This window comes from Parus major, chromosome 25LG1 (genome assembly GCF_001522545.3).
Source record: "Parus major isolate Abel chromosome 25LG1, Parus_major1.1, whole genome shotgun sequence".
Classification (NCBI taxonomy): domain Eukaryota; kingdom Metazoa; phylum Chordata; class Aves; order Passeriformes; family Paridae; genus Parus; species Parus major.
Genome location: NC_031793.1, coordinates 582,422 through 597,372, shown reverse-complemented (window position 1 = coordinate 597,372; position 14,951 = coordinate 582,422). Strand labels below are relative to the sequence as shown.

Here is a 14,951-nt window from a genome sequence, read left to right as displayed (position 1 = left end):
GGGCGCTGTGAGTGACCGGGAGCACATTCGGCCATGGAGGGAGCGGGGCCGGGGCTCGGGCTCTGTGAGGGAGCGAGAGCACATTCGGCCATGGAGGGAGCGGGGCCGGGGCTCGGGCTCTGTGAGGGAGCGAGAGCACATTCGGCCATGGAGGGAGGGCCGGGGCGCTGTGAGGGAGCGGGGCCGGGGCTCTGTGAGTGAACGGGAGCACATTCATGGAGGTGAGCACCGCCATGGAGGGAGCGGGCAGCTCTGGGCTGCGGGACGATGAAGGGAGCAGGGGGACAAGCCTGGGGTGTAGCGAGCTGGGGGAGGACAGGTAGGTGCGGGGCGTTGGGGGGACAGGCCTGGGGCGCGGGGGACAGGTAAGGGTTGTGGGGACAGGAGCAGGGGGGCACAGGCAACTCTGGGCGTGCAGAGGGATGGGGGAACACTCAGGGTGCAGGGGGCTGAGGGGGAACAGGCAGGTCTGCATGTGGGTAGAGCGACGGCAGTGGCAAGGTGCCAGGCCTCTGGGGAGATATTTTGAGGAATGGTTTGCTGGGGGACAGCCGGGTGCCCCCTAGAAATCATTTGTGCCTCCAGCAGGAGCAGTGTCAGAGGACCCCAAAGCTGTAGCTGTGTTCCCCACCTCCTCCTCCCCGGGTGCTTGCTCTGCGCCCTCCCCCACTTCAGTGCCAGCTCCGATGGCCGTTATTTGGGAAAAAGGGAAATTGGAAACTTTCCTCCCACTGCCAGAACAGAAGTTCTTGGCTGGTGGCACTCTGACGCTGGTGGCCACTCCCACGAACGCTGTAGGAGGCTACTGCACCCAAAGCCCGGCTTCCTTTCCCAAATCTTAGTTTCAGTGGCCATGGGGGCTTCAGAAAGCGCCCCTGAGCAGGGGTCTCTGATGGGAGGCTCCCTTTCTGTCCAGGTGAGCGCCTGACTGCAGATGAGATGGACGAACAGAGGAGGCAGAATGATGCCTACCAGTACCTGTGTCACCTGGAGGAAGCCAAGCGGTGGGGCTGCACTTGGGGAGATCCCCGAGCTTGGATCTGGGGGGTTAAGGGGAGGGACAGGGGGAATGGGCTATAATGCTGCAGAATGTTGCCTAGATCCTGAGGCTTTGTAGCTCCTCAAAGCTGTTTGGGGATTTGTTATTTTTTTTTTGTGGGGGGACACTCAGCCCTACACCCAAACTGAAAACCACCCAGCTGCAAAAGCCTGAGGGCTGATCTCCCCTGCCAGGGAGGATTTATTGGAATGGGGTTGAGGGGAATGTCCATTGTGGACTTTTCTGCTGGATGGGTGCTGGGGGTCTTTGATGTGCCCTGTCTCTGCCCTGCCAGCTGGATGGAGGCCTGTCTGGGTGAGGTCCTGCCCCCGCCCACGGAACTGGAGGAGACCCTGCGCAACGGGGTCCTCCTGGCCAAACTGGGCCACTGCTTTGCCCCTGCTATTGTCCCCCTGAAGAAGATCTATGACCCTGAACAGACACGGTACAAGGTAAGGCTGTGGCACCAGGGGGAAGGTGTAGTACCCCTTAGGGAGTACCCCCAAACCTTCCCTGTGCTGGTGCGTGCAGAGTGAGGAGGGATTTGCTGGCAGCAGTCACTGAGGGATGGTTTTGTAGCAGGTGGCTGCAGTGGGGTCCCTGAGCTGTGCTGTCCCTGGGGGTCATAGGTGTTGGCTCTGTCTTTAACCTCCTGCCTTGGTTGGGTTGGTCTGGGGGCAAGTGGGACCCCAGGGATGGGAGGAAGTGGGGTTCAGCCTGACCTCAGCTCCTCTCTTCCAGGCAGCCGGGCTTCATTTTCGGCACACGGATAACATCAACCACTGGCGTAATGCCATGAGCCACGTGGGGCTTCCCTCGGTAACGTCTCCCCTCTGCTTTCCCCAGACAAGGGACACACTGGCCTTTGCCTTGTGGCAGTACTGGAGGGGTGCTGGTATGGCAGGGGGGGCTTCGTCTTTGCCCCCCACTCTTTGACACCAGCTGACCTGGGAACTGTCTGGAGGATGCCATTGCCCTCTGATGTGTCTCTTGTCTTGCTGGCAGATCTTCCACCCAGAGACCACCGACATCTATGACAAGAAGAACATGCCCCGGGTGGTCTACTGCATCCATGCACTCAGGTGGGTGCCCTGGCCTGGCTGTCACGGAATGTCTTCGTGCTCATGAGCCCTTTGGTGGTGTCACCTGTCAGCCTCAGGTGACACAGAAGTGTTGGGAGGGAGAAGCAGGTGATGTCATGGCGTGGGTTTGTATTTCAGCTTCTACCTCTTCAAGCTGGGGCTGGCTCCTCCGATCCAAGACTTGTATGGGAAAGTGAACTTCACAGGTATGGTGCTGTGCAGGGAGACCTGGGCTGGGAGTTGCTGAGGGGGGTTTGCCACCAATGCTCTGGGGTCCCATGGCAGGAGGGAAGTGGGGAATGAAAGTCTTGTATGTGTTTTGCCAAAGCTGCCTCAGGGATGTGAACCCCAGTGTGTGGGTTTTCTGCACCCCTCTTGGCCAGGGAGAGGGGTCTCTTCTGGCTGCCCCTGCTCCAGTACTGGGCTATGGGGCTGGTGCTGAGCAGTGCTGCTTCTACTCTGCTCCAGAGGAGGAGATCAACAACATGAAGCAGGAGCTGGAGAAATATGGGCTGCAGCTGCCTGCCTTCAGCAAGATTGGTGGTATTTTGGCCAACGAGCTCTCAGTGGATGAAGCAGCAGGTGATGGGTGCCTGGTGGGGGGAGCAGGGCTGGGTGTCACCCCATAGCAGGATCTTGGCTCAACCTCTGAACACCAAATCTGGGGCCAGCAAAATGGGAGGGGGTGCTCTGGGAGTTGATGGTGGTCTGGGTGGGAGGCACCTGGTTGTTCTCTTTCAGCCCAGCACAAGGCTGCAGGTGCTGGCACAGCCCTTTCCTAGCCAGCAGCAGCTGGGGTTCTGCATTCCCTGGGCTTGCTGTGAGACACAGACTTCCCAGAGAGCTGGAGACCGCAGCTTGCCTTTTGAACAGGGGGGGTTCCCACCATCACCCTTGGAATGCCTTGTCCCACTGCATGCAGGGATAAAGCAGGTGGGCCATCTTGCCCCTCCTTGTCCCATCTCACTCACGTCCTCCCGGCCTCGCCTCCAGTCCACGCCGCGGTGTTGGCCATCAACAAAGCGGTGGATCGGAGGGTGGTGGCCCAGACGATGGAGACCCTCCACAACCCCCACGCCATGCTGGTGGGACTGCGTGAGGAGCTGGCAGGTGCCTACCAGGAGGTGCTGCACCAGGCTAAGCTGGAGAAGGGCAGCAATGCCAGAAACAGGGTGAGTAGGGCACAGGATGCTCCAGGGTGGCTGGGAGAGGAGCAGCCCCTTTGCTGATGGGCAGGTGGGTGCTTCTGGCTGGAGGGGTCCCTTGGCCAGAGACCATATGGTGCTTGCTGGCTGAAACATGGCCTGGGAGCCCTTGTGCTGAGCAGAAGATGGGAGAGATGATTCCTCTTTGGGGGCTGGTTCACTCAGAGCTTGGCGTTGGGAAATGAGCCCAGGCATCTTCAGGGGACCTCACTGTGCATGGCAGGGTGTGCTTGAGCAGAAAGCTCAGGCTGAGGAGTCCCTGTCCAGTACCCACAGGTGATCCCCGAAGGAGAGGATGTCTATGACTGGTGTCTGACCCAGGCTGAAATCCAAGGGAACATCATCAAAGTGAATGGTGAGCAAAGCTGGCCCTTCCCTCTGGGGGTTCTCCAGGGCTTATGGTGGGGCCATGGGCCAACCTCAGACCTAGTGGGAAGAAGGGCTGGGTGTGCATTTCCAGGGAGAAATTTAAATGATGGATGTGCAGGCTTTAGCCATAGCTGCCTTTGCTCCCTGGAGCTGTGGGATGATTTACCTACTCACCTCTGGGATGGACTGGTCTCTTGTAGTGCGTGGGGCTCTGGAAGAGGTGGACAATGCCCTGGAGAGACAGGATGTGCTGGCACTGCATCGTGCACTGTGGGACCCCACCCTGGCCCTGAGCTGCCTCCAGCGAGACAACCTCGAGCTCTACTTGGAGCAGCTCAGCACGGACCGGGAGGAGAAGGCGCTGGTAGGGGCTGGCAGGAGCCTGCGGGGCAGGGTGCTTGTGCTGGGGGCAGCCCATGGTCCCCAGGAAGAGGGAGGTTCTGTGGGCTGGGGAATTGGCAGCTTTCTGCCAGAGGTCTGAGCATGGCTGCTGTGTCAGCACAAGCACGATGAGCTGTGAGACCTGACATCCCTCTCTGCTTGTTGCAGGAACTGGGCTACCTGGAGCTGCTGGAGCAGGAGGAGGTGCAGGCAGGGATCCTCACAGCGAATCGGAGGGACGAGAAGGAGCGAGCCAGTGAGTGCCTGGGCGAACACTTGTTGCAGGTTATGTTGCCCAGTGCATCCCAGGAGCTGGTGGGCCTGCAGGCAGCCTGGCCCTGAGACAGCCACCTCCTGCAGCTCCCCTGTCTGTCCCTCAGTGCTGCAGGCTGTCAGCCAGATCAATGCTGCTGTCCGCCGAGGGATGCCAGCAGAAACCTTGGAAGCGCTGATGGACCCTGCAGCCCAGCTGCCTGATGTGCACGCCCCTGCTGCCCTGCTGTACCAGCAGCAGCTGGCCCTGCTGCAGTGCCAGCACCCACGGGTGAGAGATCCCCAGGGCTGGGCCATGGATCCCCTTGAGGGTGGATGGGTTGGTCCCTCTGCTAGGACTAGGGTGCTTCCTCTGCAGCTGCTTCCCTGGGGAAGCTGGGACTGGAGAAGGAGGTTATGGGGGTTCAGTGTCTTTGCCTGCCCTTTTGCAGGGCGAGCTGGCACAGGAGGAATTGTTTGTGGCTGTGGAAATGCTCTCAACTGTTGCACTGGTTAACCAAGCCCTGGATGCCAGGAACCCAACCAGGCTCTGGAGCAGCCTGGTCAGCCCTGCCCTGGGCCTCTCAGGAGTTGAAGATGCAAACGCACAGCGGTGAGTTTGGCTCTGTGTTGGGGGCTGGTGTGAAGAAATCTTGTGGAAAGGGCTGGTCAGGAGACCTGGGCTTTTTGTGGGCTTGTTCCAGCAGCTTCCTGTGCTTTGCCTCTCCCCTCTGAAGAACTGGGCAGCTGGGTCTGGCAGGTGCCCTCCTCCTCAGAATGCACCAAGCCCTCCTCAGAATGTACTGAGCCCTGCTTGGAATGCTCCCAGTCACTGCCCTGTGTCTCTCCTGCAGGTACTTTGATGACTTGTTGCAGCTGAAAGGCCAATCAAGGAAAGCAGGAGCTGAGTTCCTGAGCTGGAATGACATTCAGGACAGCATCAACAGCACCAATTCATCAGTGCAGGATGAAAACGACCGTGAGTCCTGCCCACACGAGGTTTGGGCATGCAGGGGGTCTGCAGATACCTTAGAGAGGTTGCACTGGGATTCCAGTCCCAATGAGACACCAGAGGATCCCACACCACTCTGGGCTGTGACTCCCTCGGGTGCCCAGAGCATTGGAGGGGTTGAAAGGTGTGTCCCTTCCCTCCCACACAGGAGCCCACGCGGTCCGGCTGGTCAATGAGGCGCTGCTGCAGGCGGACCCTGAGAAGACGCTGGCGGCGTTGCTGCTACTGGCACCTGCCCTGCCTGACATTGCCCTTCCAACTGCCCCACGCTACCACAATGTCCTGTCCAGGGCACGGAGGCAGAAAGTCCAGGTGGGGTGGTGGTCATCAGCTGTGCAGTACCTCCATGGCAGCACGGTACCCCCTCTGGATGCAGGGTACCCCACCTTGGCCATGAGACTGTGAAGTGACATTGCCACCCTAGCAATTCAGCATCTGCAAAGCAGGAGGTGCTCACAGGGGGCAGCCCAGCTCACTAGACCCCATCTCCCCCATCTCGCAGGCCACGGAGGACAATGGAGCTGTTCTTTGGTGGGAGGAGATCCAGAAAGGCGTCTTCCAGGCCAACCAGGACACAGTGGCAGCCAGGAGCAGTGAGTGCTCTCCCCATGTGGGCACTGCTGGAGGCTGGGGGACAAGAAGGGGCTGACATGAGCTCCTCTGCTCCCATAGTGGCTCTGGGCACAGCTGCCATCAACCAGGCCATCAAGGAAGGGAAGGCGTCACAGACACTGCGGGTGCTGTGCAACCCTGACGTGGCCCTGCGTGGGGTGGTGAACGCCTGTGCTGATGCCTACCAGGAGCAGCTGGCAGCTCTGATGGCCACCAAGAGACCAGCAGGTAAAACCCTGGGGGCTGAAAAACCTCCCCCACCCTGGGAGCCTGGGGTGCACCCCTTTCCAGGGTGCTCAGGGGGAGCAGCACTCTCCAGCAACTCCCATCTATCCCGGCATGCAGGGGGCATGAAGCCATCCTGGATCCGGCACAGACTGCTGGATGGTGCCGAGTACTACCTGAACCTGCAGACCTTGGAGGGCAGCTGGCAGTGCCCACGCAATGGCAGCTTCAACACCACGCATCTGAGCCGAGAGGAGATCCAGGTCTGGGCAGGATGGGGCTGGCTGGGCACTGCTGGCACCACTGGGGCTGAGCTGGTGCCTCGTGTCCTTGCAGTTGGTCGTCACCCAAGTGACAGTGGCACATGACCGGGAGTGCCTGTGGGCATCCAACGTTGCCTTGGTGGTGAGGCTGCAGGCGCGGCTCCGGGGCTTCCTTGTTCGCCAGCAGTTCACGGCACGGCGGCACATCCTGCAGGAGCAGAGGCCAGCTGCCATCAGGATCCAGGTGATGCAGCCAGAATTTGTCCCTCCTCTGGACACAGCAACACAAACCAAGGGCAGCTGCTCACAGCATCTTCCGGCAGGTGCAGGGAGTGCCAGCCTTTGCTGCTCTGTACTTTTACTGCCCGGACCCCCGAGGTGCTGCAGAGAGTAGTGTGGGGCTTGTTTCTCTTGCAGTAGCTGCTTTGGGTGATGGTTTCCTCTTTCTCCATGCTATATTATCTTTCCTCGTGCTCCCTGAAAAATGAATGGAATCACAGCAACCTCACACAGGTCTCTCTACCTGGTGTCTTCTTGTGCTCAGGCTTGTTGGAGGGGGTACAGGCAGCGCAGAGCTTACCTGGAGAGGCTGCACTACCTGAAATCCCACACAGAGGCTGCAATCAAGGTTGGAAGATTTTTTTCTTCAGCCTTTTTTTCCCTAATTTTCCTTAATATCCAACCTAAACCTCCTCTAGAAGTCCTCATGATTTTTCCCCTCCACCCATTCCCTTTGGCCAAGCATGTCCTTCCAGAATCCAACTGCTGGAATATCTCTCTCAGATCCAGGCGGCTGTGAGGATGTGGCAGGCACAGAGGAAGTACCAGGAGAGGCTGCGCTACTTCAGGCAGAATGTAAGTGATGGGATGAGAGTCAAACAGTTCCTGGGGCCATGTTGGATGTAGGGGGATGATCCAGAGCTTGCAGTTGGATCCCTGTTCCTGAGTGCTCACAGTGCGGCTGGAAGAACTGATTCATCCTGGCAGTGGGACCAGGCAGTGATATGCTTGTCCAGCTCTCCCTCACTCCCTGTGTGTGTTAAGGACACTATGGAAAAACATCTTCCACCCCTTGTTTGTCTTGGCAGATTAAAGCCATAATTAAAATCCAGGCTTTTGTGCGAGCAAACAAGGCCCGTGGGGATTACAGGATGCTGGGTAAGTGCCTGCTCATTGCTGCTCTGAGGTGTGATGGCTAATTGGGAAGGGCACTCTGCCTCTTCCCTTGCTGCCCCAGCACAGTGGGGAAGCAGTTGTAGACAGACCACTGGTGGCCCCTTGGCAAGGAGAGGAGTGACAGAGTCTTGGTGGTCTTTGGTCATCAGCCCTGGGGCTACCCCTCTGCCCCCAAGAGCTTCCTGGAGGCTGTTGCATAGTGTGGCCCACGTGCTGGTGCTGCAAGGAGATGCTTTTTTGGGAGGAGGAAGGGGTGTCTGGGTGAATGCTGGCAGTCTTGAGGGTCTGTGGTGGAGGTGGCTACTCCATCCACCTGCAAACATCCACGGCATTACTGTGCGTTGTCACAGTCCACACCAAGAGTCCAGCCTTGGGCATCGTTCGGCGCTTCATCCACCTGCTGGAGCAGAGCCAGCACGACTTCTGGGAGGAGTCAGAGGTGCTGCGGCTGCAGGAGGAGCTGGTGAAGAGGATCCGTGCCAGCCGGCAGCTGGAGAGCGACCTGGACCTCATGGACATCAAGATTGGGCTGCTGGTCAAGAACAGGATCACACTGCAGGTAGAGTGGGGGAGGACTTGGTTACCTCACGCGGTCTTGCCCTCTGGTTATCGCAGCTTGGGCTCGTCTCTGCTTCGCTATTTTATTAAGCAGTTGGAGGGGTCAGGGAGGAGGTGGGGAGCACTGGGGTGCCTCTGGCTCTCCCAGAAACTGGTCAGAATGCCAGAGCCTTAGGCAGAGCCCAGTGCTTCTCTCCCTGCCTGTGTGGCCGCAGGAGGTGGTCTCCCACTGCAAGAAGCTGACCAAGAAGAACAAAGAGCAGCTCTCAGAGATGATGTCCATGGACAAGCAGAAGGGGCTCAAGTCACTCAGCAAGGAGAAGCGGCAGAAGCTGGAGGCCTATCAGCACCTCTTCTACCTGCTGCAGGTGGGGCTGGGGGGCTCTGCTGTGTGCCCCACAGCTTGGGGGACAGTGCAGGGACCTGGCCCCTGGCTACCCCATGGCACTTGGGTTAGCTTGGTGTCCCTCATTCCTGCAGACACAGCCGGTGTACTTGGCCAGGCTGATCTTCCAGATGCCCCAGAACAAGTCCACCAAATTCATGGAGTCGGTGATCTTTACACTTTACAACTACGCGTCCAACCCACGGGAGGCTTACCTGCTGCTCCAGCTCTTCAAAGTGGCGCTGCAGGAAGAGATCAGGTGTGTGTCTGTGGGTGCCCTGGTGTGGAGACAGGCCCAGGGAAAGGCTGAACTGCATCAGCTTGGATGCTGTTATCTCTTCTGTCTGCTGTCTCCTCTTGGAGAACGCACAGACACACACACACACATGCCAGTCCATCCCCTCGTCCCATCTGCCCTGTCTCTGTCCCCAGGTCCAAGGTGGACCAGGTTCATGACATCCTGACGGGCAATGCCACGGTGATCCGGCTGGTGGTCAGCTTCTACCGCAACGTCCGTGGGCAGAACGCCCTGCGGCACATCCTGGCTGGCCCCGTGCAGGAGGTCCTGCAGGACAAGACCCTCAGCATCCGCACGGACCCTGTGGACATCTACAAGGCATGGATCAACCAGACTGAGTCACAGAGTGGGCACAGAAGGTCAGAGCCTGGGTAAGAAGGCTTGGCTTGGCCACAGGGTGATGGGCATTAGGATGGTGATGGGGATCTTGTCTTCCCTTCACAGCAAGCTCCCATATGAGGTCAGCCCTGAGCAGGCTCTCAGCCACCCTGAGGTGCAAAGGCAGCTGGACATTTCTATCCGCAATCTCCTGGCAATAACAGACAAGTTTGTCTCTGCTATCACCTCTTCTGTTGACAAGATCCCGTGAGTATCCTGATGGTTTCTGTGCACACCCCAGGAGTACTGTTGGCTCTAAGGTCTTAGGAAGGAGGTTGGGTTATGGGGGGCTTCCTGGCCCCTTTGCTGCTGCAGGACTGAGTTACTGCAAGGGGAATCCCAAATACCAGCAGCACCTTGTGGGCTGGCTTGTTTTTCTGCTCCATTTCTGGGCAGTTTACTGCTGACATTGATATGTCTGCCAGGAAGAATCTGTGATTTGTGGTCACCTCAGAGGATGAAAGCTTCCTCCAGAGATGCCTGGGTTGTCAGGGTGGGGGAGGGAGCTGAGGGGTGCTGTAGCTGTCGATCCTACCTGTGGACTTCTCCATCACCCCCGGGCTGGGGGCTTGATGCTTCTTGGATGATGGGTACTAGGACTGGGTCATCAGGGTGGACCCACATGCTGATGGTCCTTTCCCTACCTCTCCTCAGCTATGGGATGCGCTACATGGCCAAAATCCTGAGGATGTCCTTGGTTGAGAAATTCCCCAAGGCCTCAGCAGAGGAGGTTGATAAGGTACCATAGGGTCTGCATGGTTTGGTGGGGTTCAGCTGTGTCTGTACACAAAGGGCCAATATCCCTCCATGAAAGGTCAGATCCTCTTAAAAACATCTCCAAGTCAACATTTTCCTTGAGCCACTAAGGAAATGCCAAGAGTGGGCTTTTCCCTGCACTTCCATCTCTTCCAGGAGGGTCCTACCATGCAGCACAAGGATGAAACATCCTTCCCTGCTGATCTATCACCTCCTTGGGTCCCAACCCATCTGGTCCCCAACCCCCAGCCTGTCTCATGCCTTAGGTTGTGGGGAACCTGCTCTACTACCGCTTCATGAACCCGGCAGTGGTGGCCCCTGACGGCTTTGATGTCGTGGATGTGTCAGCCAGGGCAGCCCTGCAGCCTGAGCAGCGCCGCAGCTTGGGGTCCATCGCCAAAGTGCTGCAGCACGCCGCTGCCCGCAAGGCCTTCCAGGGGGAGAGCGCCCATCTCTGCGGCGTGAACCAGTACCTGGAGGACACCCACAACAAGTTCAGGTGGGCCCCAGGATGGTGAAGGGGTGGGAGAGTATCTAGGAGCTGGTGGTGGGGGTTTGGGGCTGACCAAAGGGGTCCCTCCCTGCAGGAGGTTCATCTCTGCTGCCTGCTGCGTCCCCGAGCCTGAAGAGAGGTTTAACATGGATGAGTACTCAGAGATGGTGGCAGTGGCCAAACCAGTCATCTACATCACAGTGGGGGAGCTCATCAACACTCACAAGGTCAGGGCAGATAAAGCCCATGGCAAGCTCTGTTTGCTCACACCTCCTGGGCTTTCTTCTGCATATCCTCCCATTCCTCTGTATCCACTCCTGGCAAAGCTTCCCTCTTCCTGACCCTTTTTTTTTCTCTTCTAAGCAAAGAAATAACTTAGATTCTGCAGTTTTGTCTTTTTGCAAACCTCATATTTTCTCCATCCCCTCTTGGGTGCTAAGGGTGTTGCATCACTCCTGACTGGCCCTCGCTCACTCTCCCTTTGCATCCCTCTTTGCCACTGACTCATCCCTTGCATTGTCCAGCTCCTGCTTGAGCACCAGGACTCCATTGCACCACACCACAGTGACCCCCTGCATGAGCTCCTGGAGGATCTTGATGAGCTTCCTACAGTCCAGTCCCTGGTTGGTAGGTTGAATTTCAGGTCCTACCACCTACCCTGATGGGAGGAGGGTGGACATGGGCACACTTTCCTTGCAGGAAGCTTGAGCTGGACTGCTTTGGGCATGGGAAGCCAGCCCAACACAGCTAGCAGGGCTCTCTCTGCCCTCGCAGGGGAGAGTGTTGCCAGCCTGGGAGACAGTGGTGCTGAGCAGGTGCTCTCCCAGCTCAGCAGAACAGAGATCTCCCTCACCCTCACCAACAAGCTGGTGCCAGTGGCCAGCAGTGAGGAGAGTGACACAAGGAGCCTGCTGCTGAGGTGAGGATGGACTCCATGGGCATTAGGAGGGTACTGGGGTGTTGGAAGGGTACTGGGGTCTGGGATTCTCAAGGTGGGCAAGAAACATTTGAGAGGCAACTGAATATTATGTGGAGGGTGATGGTGTGGAGTGGATGCCTGACATCTCCCTCTGGTCTCTAGCACCAAGCAGATGCTGGTGGATTTGATCCAGTCCCAGCCAGGAGATTCTCTCCCGGAAATCCTGCGGACACCAGCCTCAGAGCATGAGGTGGGATGTGTGAGGCTGCTGCTGGGGATGAAATGAAAAACTTCGGGCAAAAATGTTCTCAGCAAAAAGCTGCCTCAATCCTCTCAGAGGTTTGCTCTTGTGATCCAGCAGTGACTGGACTTTGGTTTGCAGAAAAAATCACAAGTCCTGGGCCAGGAGAGACCCACATCAAAGCGTGGGTGAAGGAGTTTGGTTGTTCCATCTCTGTATCCCATTCCAGCTGTGTTCCAGGCTCACCCCTTGTCATCCCTAGGAAGCTGCCCATGAGCACCTCATGTGCCGGCGAGCGCTGCAGGACACCCAGAGCTCTGCGCAGCTGAAGCGCCATCGCTCCCTGGCTGCCAACAGCCGGCTCTCCATGGAGGAGAAGAAGCGCAAGGTCATCCGCAACCTGCGGCGCTTGGAGAGCCTGGGGCTGGTGGACTCTGCCAACTGCTACCAGGAGCTCATTGATGAGCTGGCCAAGGTGTGCTGGGGGACACTGAGCTGGGCACTGCCCCGAAACCCCCCTGAGGTCCTGCTCTGGTGAAGCTCATAGTGACATTTATTTGCTGTTTCCTCCAGGACATTCGGAACCAGCGGCGTCACAGGCAGCAGCGCCGCAGGGAGCTCCTGAAGCTGAGGCAGACCCTGGAGGGCCTCGATGCTAAGACTCTGTTTTATGAGGAGCAAATTGATTATTACAACCAGTACATCAAGACCTGCCTTGACAACCTGGCAGCCAGCAGCAAGTGCGGTTCCTTACCTCAAATCAGTAATTTTTAAAAAAAACATTATTTTCATTGCTCTCTGTTGTGAGCCCTGGGGATGTTGGGAATCAAGGGGGTCATGGATGGCCGGAGATGAGCTCTCAGCATGTGGGACCTTCTCTTTCAGGGTCAGTGGGAAGAGCAAGAAGCTGCCATCACTGCACTACACAGCAGCCCAGCTGTGGGAGAAGGGGGTGCTGCTGGAGATCCAGGACCTGCCGCCCAGCCAGTGCGTAACCCTGCTCCAGGAAAGGAGCTCTTGCTTGTGGTTATTCAATGCAGGGCCAGAAGTTGGACTTAATGCACTCAGTGATCCTTGTGGGTCCCTTCTGGCTCAGGATATTCCACAATTCTATGAAAACTTGGGCAAGTAGAAGAAAATAACCAAAGAGGAGGATGTTCATGGGCCACTGTTGTCTTGCCATGTGGGGCAAGTTGTTTTGTGTAGGAGAATGCAGGAAAGTTGGGATTTGCAGTGGGGTTTGGGCTGTGGCTCTGGCTGCTGTGCTGATGAGGGGGTGCGCTGGGTAGGTGACCTGGGGCTTGGTTGTGTTAAAAGTGTGAAACCCCTTTTGGTAGCGAATGGCTCTGTCTTCTCAGGCTCAAGAACGTGATTTTCGACATCATCCCCTGTGAGGAATCAGGCAGGTTCCAGGTGAAAGCCAAATTCATGGGGATCGACATGGAGTGCTTCCAGCTGCACTACCAGGTGTGGAGCCTGTCCTGCAGCTGCTGGGGGCCAGAGATGAGGGTAGCCAGGGTCTCTGGGGGCTGGGTGGTGTCCCCACACCTGCAGCTCTTGTGGGGACTTGGAGCCCATGTGGAGCCCTGCCCTGAGCTGCTGGGGGCAGCCTTGCTGTGCATCTGCCATCACTGCAAACCCAGGTCCCTGTGCCTGGGCACTGAGGAGAGCTTCCCTGGCTGGGCACAGCTCTGGTGGCAGTGACTGTCTCCTCTCCACAGGACCTGCTGCAGCTGCAGTACGAGGGTGTAGCAGTCATGAGGATGTTCGATAAGGCCAAGGTCAATGTCAACCTGCTCATTTTCCTCCTCAACAAGAAGTTCTTCAAGAAGTAACAGGGTCAGGGGTGGGGCTACAGGGGAGGGGGGCAATGTAAACCTGCCAAAGAGACCTCAGGGTTGGTGGTGTGAGGGCAGGGAAGCTGCTGCTGGCCATGGAGCTTTCCTGCATGGGGGTGCAGTGTGCTTGAGCACCTGCAGCCAGTGGTGCCTGACTGAGGAGCACAGGGCTCAGCCCCAGCCCTGGGCACCCGAGCTTGGTACTAAACCAATGCCTGACCTCCCTGCAGGAGGGATGCAGCTGCCAAAGCTTTTGCAGCATGTGTTGCTTTTAAAATCTATTTTATCTGGGTATTTTGGCTGTTTAATGCCTGTGTTGCCAACAGCCAGCCCAAGGACACTGTATTTCTGGACACTACACAGGTTTTACTGATGTAATAAAGGTATTCTAATATATCTATATTTATCTATCTATATCCATATGGATGCATGTGTTTCTTCCTCATGCTAAGGCTGGGACAATGTCAGAATCAGTTTTTATAAGGAGGGGTAGGGAGAGGCACAGAGAGAGCAGATAACAGAGAGGCAATAACTGCTTATGAAGACACCTATCAGCTCTTCTGTAGTACATTGAGGTGTAAAAGAACAATTTTGATTTTAAAGATGAATTTTGCTGCTCTTCAGCCAGGCTGTGAAACACAAGAGCAAGGCTCAGTGTCACTGCTGCCCCATGGATGCTTTGGGGGACTGGAGCAGATCTTTGGACCACATTGGTGCATCATCTGCTGTGGAACAACACCACAGCACCACCTCAGTAGGGATGGTGGTGTCTCTGTCCCCTTTTGATTTGCTCTGGTGCTTAATTGGTTTTCAAGTGTGGGACAATGACTGCCTTTGCCCGTGGCTGCATTTAAAGCTCTTTCTCTCCATGTGAGCTCCTTCTCCAGCCCCTTCCATGGGATGGGAAGGGAGCTGCTGGGGTAGTCCCAACCTCCTCCCACCCCATCTCCTTCAGCCATGGGAGCAGCAGCCCCAAACCTGCTCAGCAAAGGAAGTTTTTTGGGGGATTGGAATAGGAATCTCCCTTGCTGCTCAGTAACTGCCAGGGGACCTTGAGGCAGCTCAGAGGTACCTGATCTGTTGGCACTCAGGCTCTGTCTTCTCTTTGGAAAGTGATGTTTGTTTGTGAGGTTTTAATGTGTTTTTTCTTTCCCTCCTCTCATATCAATGGCTCAAACTGTGCTTATTCTATCCCCATCCGTGCAGGATTCCTGCTGTGCTGCCTCTTCTTGTTTACTCTAAATAAAGATGTATCAGAAACTACAGAATTTCTCTGGATGATCATTTCCCTGTGCTCCTCTCCCCTTGCTTCCCAGGGTCTTTGAGGCTGGTGCCATTCCTGCAGGTCCCTGTTCCCAAAGCAAGGTGCCCCTGGCCAGGGACAGCAGGGAGTCGCAGCAGTGCCAGCAGGTGCTGAGGCACCAACTCAGCTCTTGCACAGGGAATTTAGGCCACTTTCAGACACACTT

At 56.9% G+C, this 14,951-nt stretch overlaps 1 protein-coding gene across 2 annotated transcripts; it reads left to right on the top strand.

Moving 5' to 3' along the window:
- The first annotated feature begins 162 nt into the window (after positions 1-162).
- On the top strand, positions 163-14,747 carry IQGAP3 (IQ motif containing GTPase activating protein 3). Of its 2 annotated transcripts, none has more exons than XM_033519748.1 (38): positions 163-169; positions 917-1,004; positions 1,335-1,491; positions 1,781-1,858; positions 2,045-2,121; positions 2,260-2,327; positions 2,590-2,703; positions 3,115-3,293; positions 3,594-3,681; positions 3,896-4,059; positions 4,245-4,332; positions 4,457-4,620; positions 4,781-4,941; positions 5,183-5,307; positions 5,489-5,652; positions 5,843-5,933; positions 6,013-6,180; positions 6,298-6,440; positions 6,514-6,684; positions 6,985-7,068; positions 7,224-7,295; positions 7,529-7,598; positions 7,967-8,175; positions 8,390-8,542; positions 8,655-8,818; positions 8,992-9,216; positions 9,302-9,442; positions 9,890-9,974; positions 10,258-10,490; positions 10,579-10,711; positions 11,009-11,111; positions 11,259-11,403; positions 11,566-11,653; positions 11,907-12,119; positions 12,218-12,384; positions 12,530-12,631; positions 13,003-13,111; positions 13,366-14,747. In XM_033519748.1, exons 2-38 carry the CDS (start codon positions 940-942, stop codon positions 13,477-13,479), a joined length of 4,875 nt encoding a protein of 1,624 aa, XP_033375639.1. In that variant the 5' UTR covers positions 163-169; positions 917-939; the 3' UTR covers positions 13,480-14,747. The 2 variants fall into 2 exon arrangements, with proteins under 2 accessions (XP_033375639.1, XP_033375638.1); XM_033519747.1 differs by having other exon boundaries at positions 11,184-11,403.
- The last annotated feature ends 204 nt before the right edge of the window (positions 14,748-14,951 follow it).